Consider the following 18,642-nt stretch of genomic DNA (forward strand, 5'->3'; position numbering starts at 1 on the left):
GATGATGATGATAATGTTGATGATGATGATGATGGTTGGTAATGATGATGGACTACGAAGATGATGACGATGGACGAAAATGGATGATGATAATGTTGTTGTTGATGAGAATCAGATGGATGATGATGATGATGATGACAACGATGACGACAATGACGATGATGATGATGTTTTCGATGATGATGATGATGATGATGATGATGATGATGATTGATGATGATTTAAGTAACTAAAAACACAGACTGAATAAAGATCATTGGCTACAAACGAAATGACCTTTGACTTCTGATTCTATGTTATTTTCTTTCATTTCATCTGACTCACCTGGTTTACCTGTCAGCTTTAAAAAGAGATCATCCCATTCATACAACAAAAAATAAAAGTGAGCTGTCATTTCCTGTTCTGACTTCCAATTCCATGGATAATAAATGCCTTAAGCGTCTATATATGACAGGGTGTTTATTTGTGTGTAAAGAAGGCGGTCGTAAACATGGGAGGGAGGTAGGAATGGCATCCATGTATACAATAAAAACACAAATGTTATTACCAACAAACAAATACATGTTTACATTTATCTTGAAGGTACATGTACTCTGCAGTTCTTATTAAATGAATGCGAAGTTTTCTCGTACTTCAGACAGTCTCTCTTACATCCAGTTGAGCAGTTGTGAGAAAGGTTTCGAGTTTTGCTCCCTTGTCTGGCTTTGAAACCACATGTATATATCTAATAACCATAAAATTACTATATAATGTTTTACATTTGTCATTACACTCTAATGTCAGAAAACTATGGAGAATACGTAGAGAATTGTGTAATTTGGAGGCATTCGAATTACACTGTATACCATGCAATCGTGTTTAGGTGTTTTTGACGGATTTTCCTAAAATTTTATATCAACTCTTAGAATTTTAATCTAAGACCATAAGACGATAATTTTAGGTCATTGCTTGGTTAGAGGAATGGATATCGATATTCCCAAGCATGACCATCACACTGTTTGGAGTTGGGAATTAAGCGCCCTCTGGTGGCGATTGTTTCGACCGAGTGTGGATAGAATTGAACAAATGCGCACATTGAAAATGGAGATTTCTGCATCCGCCATATAGAATTTATCTAACTGATTATCTGATATGCTCATCACATTCAATGATGTTTGTTTGTGTCTTTCCTGCTTTGAAGCAGCCCGAGGGATGTTCATATATAACGCTCCGTCTGTGAATTTAACAAATCCTAATCTGATATCATGTAGTCGGTGATACGATTTGTTTACGTCTGATAAATGTGCGATTCCTTCAGGCAATATGTGCACATTGCAGCTTGAGGAAGGCGACATGACTATCGTCAGCTTTTGTAACTTCGTTTTAAATCACCTACCCAAAGCGCTTGTTTGGTATGACGCTGTTCCAATAGCAAACACACCATATCGATTATAGTAATTGCACTTTTTGATTTAAAATTGCATAAATTTGCACTTTTAATTCAAAATTGTGTATACCTTTGTTGCTATAAGTCTAAATGGCTGAGACTGATGATCTATGAGTCATAAAGATGATAATGATTCACGAACATCTTTCTTTTTCTTAGCCCAAAGTACCTTCGCCAAGGCAACGAATATCTATAGAATGGTCAGAATGTCTAATTTAGGCTTTAGGTTCTCGAGATCGACAGACTACATTTTATAATGAATGACATTCCACTATGACCGTATAGTTCAAAGAGCCATCCATTGCCTCAGTATCGTAGTTCATGTGTTCAACAGCCTACCGACTGCTCTTCCTCTCTTTGTCGTTATAGTTTTACATAAAAATCTACTAATAACCCTCATCTCTAGGTTGTGACCTGGAATCTTGCTTGCAGTAGTTGCAAAATAGTTGTCGTAGAGGTCGATGTTTTTATATTTGTGTCATCTGGCTTTCATTGCCATCCCCAACGCTTCATTGACTGGCCAAAGTTGTAAATACTGCAGCAAAAGCCTAACAAACAACAGCAAGCAGTAAATGACCAAGTTTTGAGATTATACATGTTTCTTTTTTCAGAGCCAATTTTTCTCGTTTTGGATGTAGATCCTATACGTTTGTGACAAGTTTAGACTACCAAGGAACACCTCAAATCTCCGTGGGTTTACTTCAGCAATTAATTTTATTCTAGCATCACCGTTATCAGGACTTAAGCATACTGATAAAAATCTGTCACAGAGCCTAAGTCTGGTGTCAAGGTCAGACGAAAGTCTGGTTATCAACAAACATAACTCTTATATCTAACATACATGTATGTTGAGTCTTATGTCCAGCATAACGTGAATACCATGACATTTTCGCGTAACTTACTGAAACGAAGTACTTTATTAGACACCTTTTTGCAGACATTAACCCTGACCTTGACCTCCAGACGAAGGTGTCGTCTGCTTCCCTAACAAGGGAGGTTCTATAAATGACAACTACAGCTGTTTAAACTGACAATTATTTAACGCAACCTTCCTTGTCACGTTGTCATGGCGTCATAAGTCACCAAAACATACAACCCATTACCACGACGACGTTAAAACGTCATCTACAGCTTAACTCTGTGATTTAAGATAATGTCGCCAGTCTTTGCTTAACCCCGTAAAGTAATGGTTATTGCCATGTCGTCTTAGGGACCCAAGGTCAATCACGGTGATCTTTTTTTTCCATTATCTTTTTTTTTTTTTTTAGAAAACTCCATTAGACATGCACATACCTTTAATGACTTCTGTTCTGAAGTTTTCAAATTCCTTTCCACCGAAATGGCTTCATTTAATTCTCAGATTTCAGCACCAGTGTAATTTATAATGCACGTAAAGGACGACTTTCTTACATCGGATCGTTATGACATGACAAGACGACAAATATTTCACGAGGATTTTGCTCATTTAAAGATTTTGAAACAAGAGACAAATTGAACTGAATACCTAAATATAGCAGTTGCAAAGAATAAGAAGCAGCAATGTGTTGGCTAACAGTGACAAGAGGTCCATGGACCTCAACGGTCATCTGATTATCATTTCAACAAATTATAACAGGAGGGAGGGAAAACAAATATTTGGTGAAATAGAAACCGGAACAACGGTGTTTGACAGAGTCACAGTGCAAAATCTTTTCTCATTCCCAAAAGGCCATATTACCCAAAAGGTGTTTCTGGCCAATTTTGTTCAAAATTCAATAAAAACTTAATGACTAGCAGCGTTTCGAAGGAATTTCCCCCTATTGGGCCCCGCCTCTCAGGCCCCAGGGGGTCAGAGTCACCATTTATACAAAACCTGTTCCCTTCCCCTAAGGATGTTTCTGGCCAAATTTGGTAAAACCCATTGAAAACTTTTTAACTTGTAGCATTTTAAAGAATTACTAAAATTTCCCCTGTTGGGCCCTGCCCCTTAGGCTCCAGGGAGTCAGAGTCACCATTTATATAAAATTTGTACTCCTTCCCCTATGGATGTTTCTGGCCAAATTTGGTTGAAATTCATTGAGAACTTTTTGACTAGTAGCGATATAAAGGAAAAGTTTACGCAAGGCAGACGGTGCACGATGACAATAGGTCATCTTGACCCTTCAGGTCAGATGACCTACAACTAGTTTCAACAGGTTTTCGAAGACAAGCGTACCCAATTACTGTAGTAATTGGCTGTTGATCCACGATGAATTCAATATATCATAGTTGCACATGTATCAAAGAAATTTCAAATCAACACTTAGGTCCCCTCGTCATGTTCAGATGGCTAGCCTCCAGCTACCACCTTGTGCATTTGGAGACAACATTGAATAGCAGATGGCTCTTGGCGGGAGTTAATGCCATGTATACAGTAGCACTGCAAATGGCTGCGATATGCACCTGCATCATTGTTGTATAAATCACGCCAAACATTGCGCACCTTAGAGGTGAAGAAAACCTACATATAATTGGCAATATGCCCTATGTACAAAAAATAAATGATGTTTTATTTGATAGTCAAATTATCGCTATATCTGGAGGCCAGCTTACACTGAGATAAATGTACATGTTTGATCTTGAGAAGGTCTGTTATAAAGCTCTTAGGGACGTGATATAAGGTGAAGGGGTCTGACTGAAAACGGAATTAATTAGAGGTTAAAAATCTGCCCAAAGCCTTAAGACTGTAATTTACAGTTCTATTACAAAACCTTCCGAGGGAAACCACAAATATCCAAAGAAGCCATGGCGGAGCAGATTGGCTATTAAAGAGAGAAGAAAATCTCTGTCGGGGATTACAGAAAGGTTTCAGTCAAATATTTTTTTTCAAAATAAAATGACGGTTAATCCTACAAAATCTTGTTTGATTGACCTTTTATTTTCTTTTGAGTGTAGTTTTGTTGGAACATAATATTCTTTGAAGTCAATAAGGAAAGTGTTGGCGTATGCAATAGTATAGCGAAACTGTTCAGTATTAGGGATGTCTTTTTGCTGCTTCGCAGATTAAACTGAGTATACATTTTTGCTTGAATATAAACGTGTTTATTATATTACTTATCTTATTTTTGCATGTTCCTTAATAGAAAGAAATATATGCAGTGTATAGTGATATAATAATTGGTTTGCTGTAGTATTTGGATTTGAAAATAGACCTTAGATATGTATTTTGATATTAATTCTGCTATCAAACTGCATACATAAGCATTAACCGTAGACTCAGATTTATCTCATAGAATTGATTTTTAAAGTTCATGTTTAATTAACGTATCGATAAATCAAATATTCTATAGATAACTTGTCAACAATCTTGGTCATTTAAAAGATTGAAGTAAAATCGTTAAAAGTGCAATTCAAAGTAGTTTTCATGGCAAAGTACAGAAATGGAAAATCCGATGATTCGTCTATTCACGTCATAGTATTATCGTGATTATAGTGATTTGAAAAATAACTGGCGCAAATAATCGGTGGGCACCACTACAGAACTTGTTGATAAAACATCTAAGCTGTATGTTGTAACTTGATTATCTCCCCCTACTAAAAGTATACATGTCGCAGAGATAAGACAACGTATCAAGCAAATTCTAGTGATGGTTTGAATTTCTAAACTTTCCTTCCCCCCCCCTCCCCCCCCAAAAAAAAAAAATACCAATATCCATCACAATCGCTTTATGTATCCCATGTTTAAAAAAACACAATAGGGAGCCGAGAGAGAAATTTACACATGTATAGTAGATCCCTCCATTTTTGTAAATATTTTAGCCCGATAAATATTTAAGACATGAATATGGCCGTATTGAATTACAATAAGAGGTCGTTTCAAAGGCGAATTTTATCTTACTTAGCACTAATTTGACGGTATAAGCAAATATGTATTTTCATAGATAATCTACGTTAAAAATTTACATGATATGTATCCTATTTCATAGATAACTGCCGTATTTTAGGTCATTTCGAAGGGAAATCTCATAAAAATTCTCGACTGTCCCCGACATGGAACGCTCCATATACAACACAATGGTCGGTTAATGCCCGTTTGGAATACACAATCAGGGTGTTTTCATACAGATATAGCCTATCGTCATGTCAATCTTCATTACATGCAGTTCTTTTAAAAGGCAAAGACACGCAAGGCCTACCACATTCTCCCTTTAGCCGACACTTCACGGAGTAAAAAATATGAAAAGGCTTCCGTCTACTGTTTTGTTATTCAGTTCAATTTTTACGCTAACTCAGCAAAAGTTTGTGATGAAAGCCGAAAAGTCATGGTTGAAACTACCTTAGATTTATCTTTGAAGTTTTCTCGTATCCGAGAACACATCTTATTTTCCATGGGTGAACTTTAACTGACTCTTCTATCCATCAGTCTCGCAAAGACTTGGGTCGTATTGAAACCTATTCTCATACTTTTTTGTTAAAGTTCATCCCCCATCAACATACAGACGCATTAATCTTTGACTACAATAGTGTTGATCTATAAGAAATCTGAAAATAAGTAACTAAAAACGATATCTTATTTTTCTACAAAGAATTAATTACTTCTGGGCGGAAATCATAAAATCTTACGTCAGGTGGGTAGACGTGTATTTGGGGCTAACAGTATCGATGAAACTATCATTTTCTGTATCTGGGTAAGTTATCAACTTTTGTAACAGAAATAAAACATCGATTGTAGTAATCTTGTACATTTTTTTATCAAATATTTTAAAAGAAATACGACAGATTTGAGGCACGCTCATGAACAATGACTATTACCAGAAATGCATAAAGGTTACACAATGAGTGGATGTTGAATATTGAATTTATTCCACACTCGTAAGTTATTTTTTAAAAGTTACAAAAGACACGAGCTTTATCGGGTGTCCTTTGAAACTTAAAAAAAATAACTTACGAGTGTGGAATAAATTCAACATTCAACAACCATGAGTAGTGTAACCTGTTTCTAGGTGATAGTTTAACAGTATTACTTGTGATATTTTACATAGTGCAACAGTATTACTGGTGATATTTTACAAACATTACAAGAACACAGCTGTAATTTACGTTGCAACAACGTTAATACTATTGAAATTGCAAACTACATCAAATAACAAAGTTCGTTTACATTTAGAATGTTACAGACATATAAACACGAATATACTGACCCTTGAAGTCGGTCAGTGATTTCATAAATTTGACTTTTTTAATCTATGAAAAGTATTTGCTTCCATCAAACCTGTGAACTCAGAAAATTTTGAAATTTTAAGTCATTTTAACCCTGTTTGGCCCCGCCCTTCTGGTCCCCCAGGGGGTCAGCGAGGACTGATATGGATGTTAAAATACTAATCAAGTTTGACTTATTTCCTATGAAAATTGAACAAATAGTGTTCATAATTGTATTTTTTACATATAAACTAAAGTAAACTTGATCCCCTCCCCATCGGGGAACGTGAGAACCCAGGGTCATATAATTCATAATTTTTATAAAACACTTTAAAACCTTTCAATCTATAAAGAGTATTTGAATTGTTAATCAGCAGCTGCAGTGTTGATACACCATGTAGTACAAGTTGTTACTAAAACCTTCAAGGTTCATTATTCTTAAACCGGAAGTCACGCACAGCGTCCGGAAACCAAGAAAAACCAGACTTTTAGCATTGGCTAATTAGTAGATATACCTTTAATTATGAAACACACATTTAAATAAACATATGTCTTTATAAGGATATGCATACCAGACCACTGCTGCACGTGCGAATTTCACCACAGGTGTACTGATTAAATTCCGGAAGTAGGGATGCTGTTTCGCAAAGCAATGTGGGATTTTTACACGTTCCTTATTGCAAGAATACCATTTTTAATTGCTATACTTATTTGACGGATTGTTCAATATACATGTATTACATGGTTGACACTCATGAATTTGATTGATACCAAACGATAAACAAATACATTCGACAATGTTAACAAAATCAGTCACAATGTCCCATCATGCAATACCACACAAATGGCCTATTCTCAATGTATATATCTGCATTTTGTTCTTTTATTGAAATCTTATATGATTCACTGAGCTAAAATAATACACATCTCTTCAGAATTCTTATCCTTTTTTATTTTGTTTTTTGTCAACAGCAGTTGATACACAAATCACCATTGTGTGTTACCAAACAAAGCTCGTGGCACACTGGTATCAAACTGAATACTGACACACGATTTTGTATTCAACACCTGAACTGTAACAAAAACTATCTCCTTGAAACTGAGATTATCAAATCAGCATAAAAAGCTACACAACATGATAAGTTGAATTACAGAATTTAAATGACGTTGATACCGGAAGGGGCGTGATTCGGGTAGACAGGATCATCCGGGCCATCATTGATTAATTTGTTTGTCAGGTGAGAAGGAGGAAAACGGAATGCATTAGCCACGTGTTGTTGCGATGACAGCTAAAAATAGGTCAATACCTTACTTAGATGATGTCAATGTACTTGTGCTAGATGTACGGATGTATATGTGAAACAATCGGGTGGTATATAAAGGATAAATTAACGATATAGAAGATGAGTGAGAAATTATTTGAGGGGGTGGGGGATTCCTCTGTGGGGTTGTTTTAGGGTTGGGGATTAGGATGGTGGATTTGTCTGAGGAATTGTTTGAGGGGGTTGGGATTAGGGTGGGGGATTCCTCTGTGGGATTGTTTTAGGGTTGAGGATTAGGATGTTGGATTTGTCTGAGGAATTGTTTGAGGCGGTGGGGATTAGAGTGGGGGATTCGTCTGAGAAGTACGTTTAAGATGGGTAATTCTAAGAGTGAAGGAATATTCTGAGAAAGCGTTTTAATAAGTAAATTATCCGAAAGATTGAGGGTGGCTGAGACTTTGGCCTGGGATGTATAACGGGAAACATATTAGAACGAGGGAAGGGTATAAGAGTACGGTCTAATATGACCAGGACACCGAATAGGGTGAATAATGGTCTGAGGGCGGGGATATGGTAAGGAGATGGACAGCGGGGTAAAGTAGACAGATTGTTCAAACTTATTGAGGTAAATTCAGTACATTTTGAGCCTGTATCGATAAATGCATGTACATTATCAATATTTGATAAACCGAATTAATTAAATTCAATATGTAAGTTTAGTTCAATGGAAAATGCATAACTTACTCGTTGTATTTCTGCACAGAACATTCGTCAATAAGGGTCGATATTCGATAACACTAAGAAAAGCCCTAATTAGATCACAAATACATTGCTGTTGTGCCTTCGTCCGTGATTGTACATGACCCAGAATATACGATAATAAATAAAGAACAGAGAAAGGGCATAATGGGCTTGTATAACCCATTGACCAATGTTTGACGATCCGGTTATTGGTGAACTGAGATTGTTTCCCCGGAGTTTTCCTTGATTGCTAAAACAATTGAGAGACTGGAAGAAAGCTGATATCTTGATAAAACTGTTTCTACATTTAAGACACAAACACATCTTTAGAAACATACATTTCATGATAAAAACTCAACGAAAACCTTATCTCAAGTGATATGAACCCCTAGGAAAGCGTTTGTTATATCATCAACCTTGGATTTTAACTAAATACTACTTTATATAGACGTATAGATGTCACTACTTACTAAACATGCACCCGTTTGATCCAGGCCGCTCTTGCCATCCATGACAACACTTGTATTTTGTTGTATAACTTGGCTGGAATCGTTCCCGATATGTGTTGTAATAATATGTTCTGAAACGCAACAAAAAGAAGTGTTAGCATATAATCACTGTATACACTTTCCCAATGTGACTTGATGTACCTGTAAAAAGCGACCCCCCATCTAACGCCATCAAACTTACATGATGTATTACTTAATATGGTTTTATCAAACACATAACAATTCAGCATTTGTTGAAGTGTCTTCAATGTCAATATAATAACATGTACATCTTATGTTATGAAAAATAAAGGATATGTCGTGGAAATCTATTTAAATTCAACAATGCATTTTACAATAAGTTGTGTTATTAAGGATATCCAGAACTTCGTATGTGACTAAAATTTAACGATTTCCTGAAGTTGTTTCAGAAAGGTTATTGTCAAACATATAATATGATTGACAATATCAATCTCTTCCAGGATTCATTACCGTCGACATTCGTGTGCGGACCGCAGAGATTGGAATAATATTAAACGATATGTGATGACGACAGTAATCATCGAAACGCTTCAATCAGTCGTGGCGTTGTACGAAGCATTTTCGTGACGTTGACGAAATGGCGTAACGACATCATTACGTGATCTAGGTAATTAATGATCATGAATATACGAATACACATATAGCATGAAGTATTATTATATATTACGGTCCAATGTTGTTAAACTATCATAGCTTTATGTATCCATAAAAATAACACGTTAGAAAGAACTATATGTGCATTACAATACAACAAAATGTTCAAATATGTTCTATAATATATACTGTAACTCATCGCCCTCTTGCATTGGTGAGAAGTGTGTTTATCGCAAATATAGTCAGAGGTCACAAGTAATATACTGACCTCGGGAACTTCCCAATCAGGATTACGAAATTTAACATGTGATGCATTACATAACAAGAAAATAAACATGTGATTTTAAGTTTGGACGCGCCTATAACCGAGACATGTTGCTTTACGATCTGCCCATAGCCGCCCCCTGTAGGGATGTCGGCGGAGTTATCTCCCCTTATCACAAGATTAAAGTAGAATTGAAATTAAAATTAAATTAAATTCGGCATAATGACATATTACGTTGAGTATGCGGTTACGTGCTCTGTGTGAAATGATTCTTGTTACAGCAGTTATTGAGGCAAATTCTATGTGTTTACGTACTGATAACATTTACACACGATTTTTTAAAAGTTAGGCGCGTTCGACCTTTGTACTCCATCGTGAAAGCTCGACTGTTTTAGCTTAATTGGCGTGGGTATAAATGGAGGTTTGAGTGCTCGGTAAAGAATATCTGATATTTAAATCAATAAAATCATGTATTTTTGTTACTACATGAGTTGAATGCCAATGTCTGCAAGATGAAACCTATGTAGCATTGGTACAAGTAACTTCCATCGGTTAACCCCAAGAAGCTTGTAGACTTCCGCTGCAATGACCGTGAATTATAAACTTGCTAGCTATAAAAAACATGGTTATTGTGCATTTTAGCACTGCAAATTACCAACAAAAGTGAATTTGACATTGCATTCTGGAAAAAAGTCTCCCTCCAATATGTTAATTTTGAATTTTAACCAAAAAGCATCATCATTCTCGAAGGCCTTTGTATCAAACCCTTCAAATAAATGATAAAAATTCCCTCTTAACAAAACGTTTTGAATTTTCTTATTATGAATCTTCTGGAATATTTGTCTTACAATTTTTGTAAATCGCGAGTTTTTACACGGTTTGTTGTTATTGGATTTTTAGTCCATATTATTTTTGCGTATATATTCTGTTTCCAGCGCTCCGTCAGAGCACTGGCGTAAGAGCAGTAAGTGCCAGCAATAGCTAAATGCATATAGATGGTAAATTTTGCATTAGCCGACATCGCGAGCGTGCACTTGTACACTTCTGTTTTACCCAGATCCGGCATACATTTCCTTGACATACATGAAGTTGACGAAAACAAGAAAACTTTAATTAAGACTACTAATTAACAAAGTTGACACTTGCGCTTTGTTAACCGTCGCTAATGAGCCATGATGTCCGGTATAAATTCAAACTCACGTGACACTCTCGCGACCTAAATGTTTATTTAATTGGCGACAACCATCGCCAAGTGTTTGATGCCTAGCTGGAATCTCAGAAAAAGATCAACTGACATGATCGTGAAGTGTCTAACACTCGAAATTGTGTTCACGCGAGAAAATTAAGAGTCACGTGTCATTAGGCACGAGAGTGTGATATCTGATAATGAGGCTGTTCGTGTGAACACGGGACATGTTTGTGAAAAGAGAAAAAGCATGTGCACTGAAACGGGGGCCAAGGCCGTGGAGACGAGGTGAAATTACTTCAATTCATACATAATGGGAAGAGAAAAATCAACAAAGGAAGTTTAATTGGGGACTAGGGCTGACGAGAAAGAAATAGAGTGAAACACTTTTAGAAATAAATGATCGGCAAGGAGGTACCGGAAAGGAATACATTTTTGTAGGATAAGGATAGCGGGATTTGGTTAACGAACAGGTGTATAATATGAAGGAGAAACGAGTTCACTTTCTGCATGCACGAATGAATCACAGAAGCATTGGACATGGAATAACAGATCAAAGCAACGGTCACGAAGGAAAGACGAAGAAATGGACAAAAACAGGGTATCGTGCGAGGGACAGAAGCGATAGAACATGAACAATTGGCAAGAAAGACACAAGGATGTGACGCAACGCCATGTGACACGACTCGCAAGGACAAGATATGATAGACAAATGCATGTTGTTAATGATACTGTTATCGATTTCATAGCGGACAGAATAGGAACAATGTCTAGTAACAATATGATGTATTAAAGAATTGGCAATACATTCTTATTTTAAGACAGATATACATGTATTCTGTATCGACGAAGAACATCTTAGACGAACGAGTTAAATACTAACACCTGAAGTTTTCAAATATCGACTTTCAAATTAATTGAAGGATATTGAGAGAGATATACAAATTAACAAAGAAAAAGTTTGAAAGAGTAATATCGGAAACGCACGATACAGAGTCCATGAGTACACACGCACAGCTGATTAGGCAATTGACATCGTATCTAACCGCGATCTTTGTGTGCCGAATTCATGTATATTAGAACCGTCTTAAACTTTTAACATTTAAGAATTTATTAAAAGTCTTTTCTAAACAACAAAGTCCTAGTGATCTTTTAAATTTGACAGTAAATTCGATCATCCCATGGGCTATAGAATATTACACAATCCGCTTTAACGGCACCTCGTGGGAAACTTCTTTAAGATTCCTTGTCGTGTAGTTAACCGTGATCTTTCCTTCGACAAGTAGCCTCGTTAGAGAAACAGGTGAAAATAGGTAACAATTGTCACTATACATAGCAATACAGGTGCCGATAATCACTGAGGTTAAACTCCACAAAGGTCTAATTACCCCGCGGAGTAATCCCGATTGTAACTTCCTGTGAACGTGCGTGACATTACCTATTTACTTTCCACCATGTTGAATTTACACGAAAAGCAAAATTAAGCATAAAAAGTTAAAGTACAAGGACAATATGACTCGTGTTTACATGTTATAATATGGTTTGTATTTTGAAATTTTAAGAGTACATGTCATTTTTATTTATTTTTTAAACTCATGAGAATTGCTATTACGTACTGTATATTGAAATGGCTATGTCTGCTTTGACAAAGATTAGGCGACATATTTAAATAGTATGACATTGGTTTCAATTCTGTGTTTTAATTGTCTTTTGAGAATACCTGATTGTATACAATTAAGTAATAAATTAAGAAACTCGAGCCTCGTATGATATTGATAAACTTTAGCTAAACTGCAAGTTCATTTCACATGTGTATAAAAATCATGTTTCGTGATCCCTTGAACAACCACGGCGATAGTTTCGCCAATGTTTGATTCTACTTTTCACGACAGTTTCTTTGAAGAACAGACAGGTTGGTTGGCTGGTTGGAAAGTTCTGCTTTTAAATTACATATAAAACAACCAAGGTCATTTAAGGACGGCCTGCATTTATTGTTTGTGTGGTACTTGCTCGTGTGTTTTAGGAGACTACGGTATGCTCCTTGTATGCTCCTATGATGTCTTCTTTAAAGTGCTAAACTGCAAAGTGTACTGAACAACACACATCATCCGTCCACATCATACTAACAACAGGCAAATCATGTCGAACTGTATTGGTCCGAGGACAAAACGCTCAGCTCAGGACCAAATGAAACCTATGGAAGCTTGAAAAGGATTGACTTACAGTTATACCATAACAAAGGAAAGCTCCTTGTCCTTATATTGATGTTGTATCCGTGAATACGAAGAGGAAAATGACAAAAACAATGACAAAGGCGTTTCTTGATAAACAACTCGAATATCTTTGAACATAATCATCTTTCCACAAGGGTTGATGCAACTTCACGATAGAAACATCTTGAAAACATTTTCCTCAGGAAAAAGTAAATACAAATGCCTACAGCATCTATATAATTAGTGTTACATAATGGTATTAGCTCTTGGCATCTTTTAACAAATTCTATGTATTTTTGATTTCATTATTTGTTGATGTCGCCATAGTGCATGCTTGTGTTGAACTTGACGGTAAAGAAGAACTTTAACCGTCGGTAAGGCAATTGAAGTGTATTGTACTTGGAACATCTACAGCATGTGCAGCTATGATCGACAGCCACGCGGTCAAGGTCATCAAAAAAGTCAAACAATCAGTTTTGTTTATTTTCAGTTGTAAACAAGCCGCTTGAGATATGCGGTAAGTCAATTAGCGGAAAATAAAAAAACAAACAATATTTTCAATTGTGATTCCCAAAATAAACATATGTGTCTGAGCTACGTGCTGAAGCGCTACACTGCACATGAAACTGTTGTAATTTGAAAACACAGAGCAGGGGTTTGTAACATAAATCTCTCACCCCCGTACTGGTTTATATATTATATTGTAAACAACATTATTTTACCAGTTTGAATGTACCACTATAATCTAGTGCTGTTGTCATGCAGCTTTTGAGATATCCTCACATATACAATGAGGGATCGCAGTAATTCGCTTCTTATAATGTATACAGTTGCTTGATGCGTGTACCAGTATCGGTACATATTATTGGAAACGAAAATATGGGATACTATTGTGAAAACTACTTCTTCAATTTCAATTACAGGTAGTCAAAACCTGACAATAAAGGACTCCAAAAGGCGCAGCAAAATTGACCTTTATTAAAGGGCCACTACCTTTCCGGAACTGGGAGCGGACATGAAATAAATAAAATTATTGCGTTCGAACGAAATATTATTGCGTGGGAACGAAATACTATTGCGTTCGAACGAAATATTATTGCGTTCGAACGAAATATTATTGCGTGGGAACGAAATACTATTGCGTTCGAACGAAATATTATTGCGTGGGAACGAAATATTATTGCGTGGGAACGAAATACTATTGCGTTCGAACGAAATATTATTGCGTTCGAACGAAATATTATTGCGTGGGCGAAATACTATTGCGTGGGAACGAATACTATTGCGTTCGAACGAAATATTATTGCGTGGAACGAAAATTATTGCGAACGAAATATTATTGCGTTCGAACGAAATATTATTGCGTGGAACGAAATTATTGCGTGCGAACGAAATATTATTGCGTGGAACGAAACATTGCGTCGAACGAAATAATTATTGCGTTCGAACGAAATATAACGTTTACCTTTGGCTATTTCAAATGTGGCAGTCTGCAATTTCATATCAATATTCTTTGTAATTGGTCATTTAAAGTGGTTTTGTGTAAACCTTCTTAATAAGGTATATTTTTATAAAGTATATTTTGCTTCGAAACCATTAGTTTAAAGTTTATTGCATGTATTATTTGGATTTGTATTCTATTTCAGTATTTGCCTTCAATGATTTGCATTAAAATTGTAGAGAAAGTCATGTAAATTCATTGTTTTTCTTTTTAAAATAGTTGACTAAGTATTGATACAAAACAACTTTCGTTGTAACACAATTGCACACATTCAAATGGAAATATTGAAGCATAATGTATTAAAGTCATATACACAGTAATATAAAAGCACATATAATGCTTTTATTTACGGCAGCGTGTTAGGACCAATATATAGTTTTATTTATCATGTCCATACAGATTATTATCTTGTACGTTTAACTTAGTATCTTTTTAGTACCTATTGTTACAGTATCGTGTACATTTGTACGTACGTATGCACAAACACTTATCTTGTACGTCTGTACGCACATAGTTGTATCATGTATGTACAACCTAGTATCTTGTACCTACAAATTATTATCTTGTACGTACAACTTCATATCTTACAAATTATTACAATATCTTGTACGTACAAGTTTATATACTAAGTTGTTCATATGTACAAGATACTATATATATATATATATAATATATATGCTGTACGTACAAGATAGATACAATTATAGACATGTATAGTGTCCCCTGTACGCCATCATAGGTACGTGTATTTCATTAGATATATAAAGTATAATACAATAAACAAGACTTTAAATCGTTAAAAATAAGGAAAACATCTTTTTTAGATAAGGTGCCGTTTCATAAGTTGTAGGCCATATCTTAATCATATTACTACGATGGCATGATTACTGTCATATCATCCATGTATGATAATGAGTTCAATAGTTATTTCGTTTGAACGCAATAATTATTTCGTTCGCACGCAATAATTATTTCGTTCGAACGCAATAATATTTCGTTCGAACGCAATAATATTTCGTTCGAACGCAATAGTATTTCGTTCCCACGCAATAATATTTCGTTCCCACGCAATAATATTTCACTACCTTTCCGGAACGGCGTTTTTAATTTCGTTCCCACGCAATAATATTTCGTTTATTTCGTTCCCACGCAATAGTATTTCGTTCCCACGCAATTATATTTCGTTCGAACGCAATAGTATTTCGTTCCCACGCAAATAATATTTCGTTCGAACGCAATAATTTTATTTATTTTTAAAATTTTATGGGAATCGTAAAACAAGATCGATAATTTTGTAGAGTCGCAAAAGTTATTAACTTACCGTTAATACTACATGTATCATCACCATCTGAACAATTTGATGAAAATAAATAAAATGTTAATTTTCATAACGCGGGTCGTCTTATGTTTCCCGCCGTCATACTAAATACCGCGCGGTAGTTGACTATCACTGCGCCAGACGGCAAAACAGCGAAATGTCTTTCCACTGTTATCATATATTACGCAGGAAATCGTGCATATGTTTGGTGTTGTAACCTCAGCTTAGGCCATCGGTATATATTTTCTGGTGTTATTAATGTTTTTAAGAAACATTTATGGTTTGCTCTGGAAAGGTAGTGGGCCTTTAACAGATATCTTTTATACAGAGGTCAATTATACAGAAAATCGCACCAAACAGCGTTGGTGAGTCTGTCCTTTATGGACAAGTTTCCGTTATAGCAAGTTTCTTACATAGCTTCTGTTCAAATGTGGTTCTCACAATTTGTGTTTTACGCAATGTATGGTATCATTTGTGATCTGATCGATCATACAATGTAAAATGACGTCATTAAAATCTTTGCATACCCGAACCGATTTCTATTTTTGCTACTGTTAAGTGTATCTATAACTTTATGAAAACTAACAAAGGGAAACTTAAAATAAGATCATTTTGTTATAATTAAATTTTACGTTTCAATGCATATTTGGTGACGTCCCGACCCCCCGGGCTGGTAATAACCCGTGACCACAGTGGGTAGCCACATAACTCACGGTGCAGGGGAGAGAGAGAGCGCGCCTGTACTCTTTAGCAACAATAAATCTGTGACGCGCAACATCATTCTTCTCTACATTTCTATAGAAATTCGGCCGTGTTATGTTAATTTACTTAACTTAACGGATAAATTATTTATAAATCCACGATTTGTTTCGAATTTATTTAATTTAGAACTAGACTAAGAGTGCAAAGTTTGAGTTCTTTTGTGTTCTTCTTTCCAATTGTTAGTACTCACAATCAGGTTTTTAAATATAAATTTGCATTTAAAGCAATTTTTTTGACATTTTTTATCCACTAAGTACATTCGACTACAAATTGATAAGATGACATTACAGAAATATTACTAATTCAATAAGTGTACAATAGTGTATTTGAACGTTTTGAATCATGATTTTTTGAAGTTTTTATTTGCCTTTCAGATTCAAATTGCAGTAAAATCTTGAAGTGTAACATGTACTTTTTTGAACTCATTGTGAAAATGAAAGAAAAAATATTGTAGCTTTGAATTCTGCAAACACTACGAGATTATAAGTAGCATAACAACCCAACCATATTGTAAAGGTATAAGCTGTGTCCGGATATAAATAAAGGTTACATCGCAACGCGCATGGGCAAAGCTTTTCCGTAGCATCTCCTGGAATTCCAACATATTGGATGCTTCAAAGTCTATGAATACCAGAAATCGGATTTATCTTTCAATAACTTCACTTCCGCCGACATAGAATTGATAGTCGTTACGTACACAAAAAGAGAGATGCGATATTTGGGGTTCTCCAAGTACATTACACGATAATGAACATTTTTTTCAGTGTATGTACATTTACGGAATTAAGTAATGTGAGTTACATGTAATACATAAGGCTCTTTGTTCCATTTTGTACACGTTATACAATAATGTTTGATAAAAGATACTATAAATGGACAATAAAGAAATTCAGGAAAGCTCTCGATTTAACATTCATTTTGAAGTAAATATTTTATATTGTCACGTGACTATAGGTCCAATATCATGAAACAGTTTGAAGTCAAAACAGGTATCGACTTGAGCCAATCGCATATAACGTAACGTCATTTTTATCACAAATCCTCAGATTGTCATAGGATCCCAGAGCCTAATCCCGATTTACCACGTGGCCTCTCGATCAGGCACGCGCCTGAGCGCGCGACAAAGATCTGATAGATCCTAGCGGGGCATGGGAGACAGAAATTGATGTATTTACCAGACATTGACAAGGGGTTCACAACTCATTTGTCATGTGTTTTAGACCACGTGGTGTGATTAGTTTCAAAGGTGGAATTGCAGTCTTGATTGATGAAGTACGAGTTACACAGCGTCAGGTGAATTGGCAGAGATACGCATGACCGGAAGTACATATGTAGACAGCAACTCAACATCCGGAATACTTCATTAAATGTATTTGCAACACTTTCAAATATGTCGAAAAAATTATGATTTGCCTTCTCTTATTATAAGAATTTAGTCCATGAACTATTCCAGAAAAGGGGTAAATTTAAAGTTCATACATTATATACTCCTGTAAGATCCAACAGGGCTTACATATACATTTTGTATATGGTTGCAAACTCCGTTGAGGAAGTCCGGAATTTTTAAAAATCACAATCAAATATATTTCATGTCCGGTTTTTTTCAGTACAAATTATTTTATAACATAGCAGAAAACTAATAAAACTACGGAAGCGTATTAGGCTCACGTACGAAAATATTTTTTTA

General features: G+C 35.6%; 1 protein-coding gene across 7 annotated transcripts in view; it reads right to left on the reverse strand.

Annotated features, from left to right (window-relative positions):
• Positions 1–18,642, reverse strand: part of LOC138318080 (multiple epidermal growth factor-like domains protein 6) — a 163,694-nt gene that overhangs the window by 94,070 nt on the left and 50,982 nt on the right. For all 7 annotated transcript variants that reach the window (XR_011207837.1, XM_069260205.1, XM_069260214.1 and 4 more), the window contains exon 3: positions 9,057–9,166. Coding sequence is in view for 6 of the 7 variants with exons in the window: in XM_069260205.1 (XP_069116306.1) it covers positions 9,057–9,166 (110 nt within the window). In the remaining variant the exon portion in view is untranslated. The remainder of the gene's footprint in view (positions 1–9,056; positions 9,167–18,642) is intronic.

This window comes from Argopecten irradians, chromosome 1 (genome assembly GCF_041381155.1).
Source record: "Argopecten irradians isolate NY chromosome 1, Ai_NY, whole genome shotgun sequence".
Classification (NCBI taxonomy): domain Eukaryota; kingdom Metazoa; phylum Mollusca; class Bivalvia; order Pectinida; family Pectinidae; genus Argopecten; species Argopecten irradians.